This window comes from Morone saxatilis, unplaced genomic scaffold, assembly GCF_004916995.1.
Source record: "Morone saxatilis isolate NCDOM2014 unplaced genomic scaffold, NCSU_SB_2.0 Contig15, whole genome shotgun sequence".
NCBI lineage: Eukaryota > Metazoa > Chordata > Actinopteri > Moronidae > Morone > Morone saxatilis.
The window spans coordinates 13718627-13728964 of record NW_023339707.1 but is presented as its reverse complement, the minus strand read 5'-3'; the positions used below and the strand labels follow the sequence as shown (position 1 = coordinate 13728964).

At 40.6% G+C, this 10338-nt stretch overlaps 1 protein-coding gene across 4 annotated transcripts in view; it reads left to right on the top strand.

Annotated features, from left to right (window-relative positions):
* znf740b (zinc finger protein 740b) overlaps positions 1 to 6014 on the top strand; it is a 6377-nt gene extending 363 nt beyond the window's left edge. The window contains exons 1-7 of one of the 4 annotated variants that reach the window (XM_035656877.1): positions 41 to 83; positions 1460 to 1610; positions 1790 to 2029; positions 2497 to 2631; positions 2719 to 2848; positions 3260 to 3378; positions 3552 to 6014. In XM_035656877.1, coding sequence (XP_035512770.1) covers positions 1566 to 1610; positions 1790 to 2029; positions 2497 to 2631; positions 2719 to 2848; positions 3260 to 3378; positions 3552 to 3701 — 819 coding nt within the window. In that variant the 5' untranslated portion in view covers positions 41 to 83; positions 1460 to 1565 and the 3' untranslated portion in view covers positions 3702 to 6014. Of the gene's footprint in view, positions 1 to 40; positions 84 to 164; positions 1362 to 1459; positions 1611 to 1789; positions 2030 to 2496; positions 2632 to 2718; positions 2849 to 3259; positions 3379 to 3551 lie in introns of those variants that run through there. The other 3 variants (XM_035656878.1, XM_035656876.1, XM_035656879.1) reach the window with 3 other exon arrangements.
* The last annotated feature ends 4324 nt before the right edge of the window (positions 6015 to 10338 follow it).

The following is a 10338-nucleotide window of genomic DNA, read 5'->3' as shown; positions in this document are numbered from 1 at the left end:
GTTGTTGTGTTGTCTGGGGGGGGTGGGTGGGGGTGCACTCATACAAGAGTTGTCCCACAACCCAACTACTGGCTAGCTAGCAGGTTAGCCTTTTCTGTTTCATCTAGGAGAGACTCTCTCTCCATACTTTACTCTAAACATCGTACGCAGATGCACCAAAGTGCGTTTGCATTGCGCTTCAGATACAGTGCAGTTTGATTTATGAGAGCACACTTTTCCGACAGGGAATGCGACGTTTTTTTTTAGGATAAGTCGCTAGCTAGCTTACCAGTGCTGACCTGCATCATTTTATTAACGAGACATCGTGTGTCACATCACAAAACCGCATGCTTACAAATGAGGATGCCCAAATAACTTGCAACTTAAAGATAAATTCATGAAAGCAAACATTTAGTACTAAAATGATGAGTGTATTTTTTTGTTTACCATCAGTGGTTTTATGTGTGGTCTATGGTGGTATGGTTTATCTGCTATATGCTTTCATTTAAATCCTATTTTATGTTAACATATAACATAGCATTGTGAAATTTGGGTGTTTATATGTAATGATCTGCTTTCCAGTACCATGGATATAATCATTCCCCTTCGAGTTCCTGGCCTTTTGCAAACTGCTGCTTGCCCTTTTTTAGTCTTGTACATGTGCTAAGTACAACAGTATAAGAGAGAGTTGTTTTTTCCTGCCATAGTTCTCCACTTAGTGATAACAATGAGCAGGAATTGTGTAACAGAGGTGAGTTCTGTCTACAGTATTGATTACAGGAATGTGTTATTGGCAGATTTACACATTGAACTCACCTTCTAACCACGAGTTAACCTAACCCTAATCCAGAATACAACACAAGAGCTCACTGACTGAAGGTAGTATCATTTTTCTCCTTCAGAACAGTGCCAATATGGAAGACAAGAGAGAAAAATAACTTAGCTTGTGGTCATGTAGTGCTTCAGAATTTCACTGGTCACTGAGAACAAATCTTTACTGCGCTAGTTAGCTAGATTTCCCTTCCTGAAATCCAGTGTACAGTAACAGTGATTGATTGGCTACTTAAATTGTTTATCAATTGGTTTGTGCTATGAATATATGTCAGGTCAATATATATTGTATATATATATATATATTTCAGTATCACCTCATGTATGAAGCATTTGTTTGATTGAAGTGTCATTACTACACATGTATCTGTTCTTTTTGAAAACCTTATTTTAATTTTTGCCATTGGATGTCTTTTCTTTTCTGTATCTGACTGTTGTGTGTTCTGTCACCCATGGAAACGTGGCATGCACCAAACCATTGGGGTTTACTTGCCTGATAAAGTGCACATATTACCGCTGGATCTAAATTGCTGGTCATATATCCAGATTTGGTAATTTGTGAAATCTAAATAGATTGGTCTGGGTTTTCCAGCTCCTGATTCAGGCATGTGAAAGTGTTAGCCTTATGTTGTCATGCCTCTACTTTCAGGCTTTGTCCCCCGATGATTTGGGTGGGTGTGGTCTCTTCTGTTACCCCTCATCCTGAGTGAAGCCCCCTCTGTTCCCCCAAACACACACGCATTCAAACCACGGCGATGACACACCATTCCAACAACTCTGTTCGAGACCATATGAAATGGGTCAGTGGAAGTCTCTTCATCTCCAGAATCACCATCATGGTTTTAGTGTGTGTTCCCAACCCTAGCGCCAGAGCATTTCTCCGTAACTCCCATAACTCCATCTCCTTCCCCTGACTCCTTTTCTCCGAGGAGCCCTGTGGCCCCCTTTTTCTGCTCTGACATGTTGTTTGTGTTGCCAGGCTGGGTTGCTGGGCTGCGAGGCGGTGCTGTCCAGCATGGCCCTGATGCAAGCCAACAACATCCCAGGCCAGAAGAGGATGATGTCATCCTTGGGTCAAGGGCACAGGGCCAGTCCCGAGAGCCACCAAACCCACTCGCAGCATAGCCATAGCCACAACCACCACGGACACCAGGTGCACCACGGACAAGCCCACCACAGCCACATGGGCCATTCTTCACCTGGGAGCTGTCCGCCCCTGGTAAGAGAGAGTGGAAACTGAACAGGGTCAATCAGAAAACCTGTTAAAGCTCTGATTTCTAAACTTTGCTTTCATGAACAAAATTTAAGTTGTTAACAGACAGGTGTATTTTTGCAATGGAGTGATATAATGTGATCATACACTACATTATAGTGTGTTACAAAGCATTTATTTAATGTTTAGGTTCTGCTAATTATACTAAATGGCGATGGTTAAAGTAAAGTGTTATCCTGTGTTGGTTCCCAAAACTTATTCCCCCCCCCCTCATACCCACACAGAATTCTCACAACAGCAACAATAACAATCACAAATAAATAGATATAAAGTCAATCCTCTAGTACAGTTATGAATAACTAAATTAACATCATGAGAGAAACAAATGAACACAAAAGAACCGCATGGCTGTCTCAGTGGCAAAATAGTTTGGTGCAGTGCAGTTTACCTACTACCATTTGTTCTTCCAAAAGCTGATCCGAAAAGACGGTGACTATCATTCATCAAGAATGATGGATGGAAAGGACATGCAGGCAAACCAGAATATGCATCCCAAGAAGAAGCACAAAAAATCAGGGTCATCCAACAAAGTTAAAGAGAAAGTGGAGGTACGGGCTGTTTCAAAGCTGCACTGTTAAGTATACATATATGTATATGTTCAGTTCAGTTTCAGCTAATTGTGTTATTCTTGTTAGCATTTACTTCCACAGATCGATATGGATGATGACAGTTCCCTGAAAGTCCAGAAGAACTTCATCTGTGACCACTGCTATGGAGCTTTCCGGAGTAGCTACCACCTCAAGCGGCATATACTTACACATACAGGTGAGAACTCACAGCTCACATCGTCCCTTCAACATGGCTTGTTTTTATGCTCTTTATGCATTAGTTAGATATGGGAAACAGTGTGGTTTAATGAGCAGTGAGGCCACAATTCAGGCAGTGGTGATCTTCTGCTCTTCTGAAGATCCATCTGCATGGATTAACAAAAAAGTGACAAACTATTCATCTTCAGTGATTCTTATGTATATATAATTCTTTTTTTTTTGTGGAGAAATGGCATGTTTTTAATTTGTTATAGTGCCTTTTGAGGTTTTTCTGCCATTCATTACTAAATGTTTATTCTCTGTTCGTCCATGTGGCAAAAAACAAAAAAAGAGATTGAATGAACAAATTCATTTAATGACAAATCTTGATAGATGATGATCGATAAATGTTCCACCTGGTTGTCCACAGGAGAAAAGCCATTTGCTTGCGATGCGTGTGACATGCGGTTTATTCAGCGTTACCACCTGGACAGACACAAGAGGGTGCACAGCGGAGAGAAGCCGTACCAGTGTGATCGCTGCCATCAGGTTAGTCAGCCATCGTTTCAGTATAGATTATATTCTTTACATGTATGTAAGCATGTATGTTGCTGCATATTAGTCAGGATCTTACAGCATTGAATAAATCTGTCTTAGCAGTGTAAGTAGCATTGTTCCGCTAACTTTGACTGAAACACACACCTGTTTCTGCCTGGCTCCAGAATTTCTCGCGGACAGACAGGCTGCTGAGACACCGACGGCTATGTACAGTTGGGATAAACAAAGAGGAGAGCCAGTACTCGCAGGACGCATCTGCCCATCCAGCTTCCTGGAGTCCCCTACAGCCTTCCAGCAACCGTCTGACTGTCTGACCCTCAGCTTCCCACAGACAACCTACAGACAACAGCAGTTTGCAGCTCAGTAACGTCGCACATCGGAGCTCAACAGTACTGTAACCTGAAAACAACCCAGCTTAAACACAACCAAACTTCAGTTTGCTCTCGCCCAGCTCTTCATAGAACTTGAAAGTGGATTTTTGTACTTTTTTTTAATCTATTGTTACATTCATGATACAGGCAAAAGAGGAGGAACTAATTCACGATCTTGGATTATGGTATCATGGCAATAACTGAATGAAAAACCCCCACTTTTCCTTTTATCTGAAAAGTTGCAGGTATTGTTTGGTATTGCTGCCAATGGATTGCAAGTATTTTTGCCTACACTGACCGTCAGTGTATCGTGCAGCACCTCTTAGGTAACCTGCCGACCTGCAACCGCAGTGCTGCCCTCTACTACATATGGACAGTTCAGTAAAGGACACATACAGAACTGAGTAGCTTTTTAGTGTTCAAGTCCTATTCATTTTATGTTCCTAATGCTACTAATCAAGTACCAGCTACTGCTCACAAGCAGAGAAATCATAGCAGACTTTTGGTCCATGCTGCCTTGAGGTAGTAATTAGCCACCTATCCAATACTGTAGGTGTCGTGTGCATTAACATATCTGAAATGACATTAGATGTACTTTTCGATAACACTGATCTAAACACGAAAGGGGCATATAACAAAGTAAAATACAAACCAGTCATCCATGTTTAATTAATGTACAAGAGCGTATTTTTTCCAACACTTAAAAGGATCTTAAATAATTTCTTACCTGCGTTTCGTCCGGCTGTAAAACTGAAAGATTAACTGCAGGTGCCACTCTTGGCGATGATGAAAAACACTAAAGGTTAACTAGATGCTCCCGAAATGTTACATTTTCAACTAATCTTGGCATTAGTTAAGTCGTGTAGCGACTGCTGGCTCAAATATTCACTGTTCTACCTTGTTTTAAAGGGGTTTTGTCCTGATTGTTAATAGGTTACACTGTTGAAATACAGTAGAAGGCTGTTTTGTAGGAAGACTTTTTTTAAGCCCTTGACAAAGTTAGTGAGTCATTTTATAATGCTTACTGGATGTAGGACTCACCTGCCTGTTGCAAAAATTAGGTGTTTCCTGAAGTGCTTCTGTAACCCCCCCCCCCCCAATATAAATTAATTGTGTTTACTGTCGTTGTTCCTAGAAGCCACTGTCAGTCTTATTTTTTCCTGCTCAGCATTTATAGATCCTTCTGACTTTGAAAGACTTCCGTCCTTTCAAACGTTTTTGGTAAGTGAGTCTGTGTCAGCATGTTATCTGAAATCCTGAGGTTTGACCTGAAAATTCCTTCGAGTACATTAGCCGGTGAAATCTTGTCATAACTGAGGATAATATGTTTGCACACAGTTGGATTAAAACTAGTCCTACGTCTAGACTTATTTTTACTAGACGTACTGCAGACATTTTCTTTATGCTGGCTAGTTGAATGCAGTGCTCCTGATAACAGCCCCGATTCAAACAGTTCAGCGTATCATTTGGCTTATCCATAGATTTTAAGAGTTCACCTCCGTCTTGACCTGACTGAATGTGATCTGAATACAGTGCCATGTCATTTCATCTCCAGTTTAATCTGGAGCATCTTCAGTGAAGGTGACTAATTGTACCTAGTGGACGGGGAGAATAAAAGGTCCATGTGGTGTTTTCTATGATGATAGAGCCTACGTTATATTATGTTCAGGCCTCTGTACGATTAAATCAGACTGTAAACACTGGACTGAAGATGTTAGCTCAGTTGTAGAGGATTGTATTGTCGACTGGTACGTCTGTTGCTGTCAAACCTTTAGATTACGTGAAAGGAGTTTGGGGCCCATTGTCTACTTTTTATGAAGTTAATATATATTTAAAATGTATTAGGGGTAGAAAATAGTATGTATGGGACCTACACTCCAAAGGAAAATCAAAGTATTTAAGAAGTTATAATCCTTAGACCGATGATTTCTTATGAGAACTGAAAAAGCCCATAGCAAGTCATCCTTCAACTTGCTATTAGGGGTAAAAGTAAAAGCAGCCACTCTCATCCTTTTAGTATAGCAGCCATGATTAGTCAGGATTTTTTTCTTTTGCATGTATTTGTTGGAGGATCTTGTATATGTTTCGTTTTGGTAAAGAGATTTCTTTTTAATGTGAGCCCCATGTTTGTTTGTTTTTTATCATTTCAGGGGTGAAGTGAAATCAATTTAGACTCAGTCATACTGTAGTATGGAGTTTGTAATGGAGTTTTAGGGCCCCAAGTCTCAATAAAGCTGTTACACTTTTTAAACAGTTGCATGTTGTTCACATTTTCTGCAAAACTGGTTCTAAAGTGATTTTTTTTTTAAGCCTCCACATTGCCTTTTTTTTATTTGTTTTCTCGAAAGCAAGACTGAATTTTCCACAGAATCTCAGTATGTTCTGAGGACCCAACATAATTTATTATTATGAAATAATTAGTAATTACTTGTCTTCAAATGGCAAATTACTTACTGAATCTTCCACACTGGAAGACTACACAACATTTCAGAAATATGTAATGCACCAATCGTGTCAGCAGATGGCATCCGTGACCATATGAGGGCCAATTTTCTCTCTAATGAAGATGAACAAACGCTTTAAAATGTTTTTCCCAGATTGGCAGTAATTCAGATTGATCACACAATGCTCGGGGGCAAAATATCTACAAGTAATTAAGAAGTACTTAATCCCTCTTGGGGAAATTCAATTTTGCACACAAATGTTAGGAATGAGATAAAAGCAAATAGTCCTCACTTTCTATGATGGTTAATAATCTGTTATTGTTTTAATTATACACACATAGATGATTCTTGGGATGAAGGTGTGTAATAAAGAGAAGCAGTGAGATCAGTGCCAAAGGCGTAATCAACTCCTTTCTCCATCTGAATTTGGCTTGAATACAAAGTTTTGTTCAGAAGACCATAAAGCTGCAATGAGACTACCAAAAACACCACATTATACACACACATTTGGGTAATGAAAGGCAATCTACATACACTATATGATCACGATCAAGGCATTTACCAACTTCTTTCAAATTCAAACTGTTCTGACACTGTTCAACAAAACCAAACCTATTCAATTTATAAAGATATGAATTTGAGGAAAATAGAACATCCTTACATTTGAGAAGCCGTAACCAGCATCTGTACCTGTTTCTTTGTTGTTGTTGTTTTTTTTGGATAAAAGAATTAAAACAATGAATTGCTAGTGAAAATTGTCGGTGATGAATTCTCTTTTTATCTTTAGCGCAACTACACATTACAAAATAGCAGGTTAATACAAAGCCTTGTCTGCACCACAAGAGGGGGGTGTATCCTAAGACAGTAAGAAACAGATGGTACTTGCACTGTGCAAAGCCAAGTGCTCTGTAGTCCTGACAGCTGATCAATACACCTCTTCCATGAACCAATCGCTGATATGAAGACCTGGAGTTGGTTGGAAAAATATATGACCTGGATTTGATGTTGCATTCCCCTACTTGGGGAAAAAAAAATCAGGTGAAAGCAGTCAGTCACATTTTATGAGTTTGCAAATCCATGTGGATTACAAAACTTGCTAAAAATATACACAGCAGTCAGCTGAAGAAATATGATTTGTTACAAATGTTGTTGAAGTGCCATTGTCGAACTGGGTATTCAAACAGACATACAAGTCTGTGTGGTGATAGCTGATACCTACAACAGTAGTAAGTACATTGCCCCGTCATTCTGCCTGCATAAGTATTGCCACATCAGTCGTACGTTAGGAAATTCAGATCATACCCTTTAGCACCTTCCTTTTTGCTATTGACCAGTTCCTTAATTAAAGCATTAGGATAGGCAAGATGAGATCAGCCTGAAGGCTGCTGGGAGTGTGCGCTTTCCCCCATGGGAGACATCCCCTCCCTCTGCAGCCTGATTTACAGCACCCACAGGCCCCCGGCACTTAACAATGGACCTCCTTAAGTGAGGTAGATGGGGAGGAGACCAGAGAGGGGGAGATAACACTCCATCTTCATACACAAAGTGCTGAAATCATCTAGGTTCGAAATCATCTCTGTGAGACAGACTGATCATGGAGTCGGTCCAGAGGTAAAGTGTAGGAGTGCTGCCTTGTGCTCAGTCTGGCTCACTTTATCAGGGAGGAGAGCTCTGTTTAAGAGCGATAGCCAGCTCTCTACATGCTCACCTCTCCTGTCAGAAGGAGAAAAAAAATAGGTCTTCCAAACAGAAATTTCCCCAACAACCAGTAAATCTAAGCTGACTACACATACTGTGGCTCTGTAAACATATGGGTGGTTCAGAGATTTACAAAAACAAGCGCCCAGCAGCAGAAACGTTCTGTCTCCTACAAATGTTTGGATGCCCCCTGATCAAATACATCACAGGCTCACAGCGAATGATTGAAACCCTCCCAACAATAGCTCCTGCTATCTCCCTCTCCCCGAGGTGTGGGAGAGCCTTTTCATCTCAGGCTTTGATTAATAAAGGAATCGCTGGTTGGTTGAAAGCAGCGATCTGCCCCCCCGAGCATCCATCATGCCTGTGACAGCCCACCTCTCTGTGTTAATTAGCGGTGATATTTAAGCTGTCTGAGGTGTTCTGTGGCCGTCAGCGTGGTTGTGCTGCTCATCATTAAAATTTCAATTCCTCTGTCCGGGTTACTCCCATTTTCCTGGACACCTCACTGAACACGTCCTCAAACGTTCACACAGAGGCACAGACCCAGTGTTCACTGCAAGTGGAAACCAAGACATGACAATAAATGTAAACACAAGGACTTTTTTTTCTCCTCTAAATGAGAATTAGAAATGTAAAAAAACGACTAAAGAGGAAAATCAAATGAACAAACTGTGAATCTGACCATGCTGGTGCACTCACTGTATTTTTACATGCATTTCTTAATGTTAACCCAACTGTGTCTGCATTAATGTAAAAACATCAATTTGATTTATCACACTTGCTCGATAATTATTTGATATTACATGAAAGAATTTGCCATAAATTTAAAGTTCTCGTCAAACAATGAACAGTGAAGGTGTGAATGCATTACTTATTAATGATTACCAAATATTCTAATATTCTCTAATACTGGGGGGTATTATTCAGAAATAAATTATGTATGTAGCAGAATCCTGGGCTGCCTTATTACCAAAAGGCATCCTGCACCAATATGAGAACTTTAGCAATATTAAAATTAAAGAATAGCTGGGTTAAGTGAAGGGTCTTAGAAAACGGCAGCCATTTTACCTTTATCTGAGATGGACAAAATGGCCTCCAGAATGTACACAAAGTTGTCCATGGGGTGCCAGGTTATTACTGTCACCATTAACAAAATCTAGTAAACATATGAAAGTTACCTGCCTCACAAAACGTCTCCGATGGGGAATATTCTGACATATCATACTTCAAACTGTCCCACATTCAAATGTCTGCCACTACTTTTCTAATTAGTGTAACTCAACAAGATTAATTAGCGTCTGCATATCATTCCCAGTACTCAAAATATAACACAGAGAAGAAGAGAAGCGAAGCCATCACCCATCTGACTGGTAACGGGGGAAAAGTAAAGTTCGGCCTACTTGCATATTTTGATACATCGAAATCATGAATATTCATACATGGAAATAAATCTCCAGTGAAGTCAGAACTTTTTGCAATTTAGTTCAATCACATGAACGAAGTGAAGCTTGACAGAGAGAAAGTGGTTAGGGGGGAAGGGGAGCAGAGGTACAAAAAAGGTTACAACCTTGACCAAAACGCTTTAAATATTTGACCAATGGTGCCTTTTTTACTGAGGAACATCTGACATGTCGGAGTTGGAAAGGCACATGTGTTAATAATAAATGAATAGTGGCTGAATTCCATTTAGTCGCTTCGGTTTCAGGGTCCTAATACTGTGAACACAGGCTCACTGTCTCACTGTCATGGCTTACTGGGACAGCCACCTTTAATGTTACTGGTGTCACCTGTGCTTTTCCTAATATGACAGGTCAAAACGATCACTAACTCTTCCGCCTCGATTAAAAAATGCTAATACATAGCTCTCACAAAGAGAGGAGCGAGAGAGGAGGGGGCCCAGAGGCTGCTGAGTGTGAGGGCTTCCTGCTCTACACCTCTGCTAAGGATCTAGCAGTATGCAGATATATTTATAAACATCAAGTTCAGTTGTGCAGGACCTTGTTGCTGAGATTTATTTAGCCACACAGTCATCCACTTTCCCCTTGACAGGATGGACACACCGGCACCCTGCCTACTGTGTAAAAATCACTTTCCAACGGAGGTGCGTTTAGCCTCGGCAGATACATTAACATGCCTTGGCCTTACGCCACCCTATTAATCCACAGCTTGTTGGGACCCGTTTGGACTGAGATGCTTCTCCAGGGAACAACCAACTAGCCACAACAAGAGTCTATAGTTGGCCTTCACAAGTGCTCGATGCTCACTACACTGTGGGCAGACATATTCATCTGGGAAGCCGCAGCCTTTATGTTCCATAGACCAGAAACACACTTAACAAATATATCAGTTTCTTTACTAGTGTTAATATCAATTTTCCCGAAAGCTTTTCCCATGACCTCAAGACTGCAGATTTGGTATAAGAAGCCCTGCTGAGG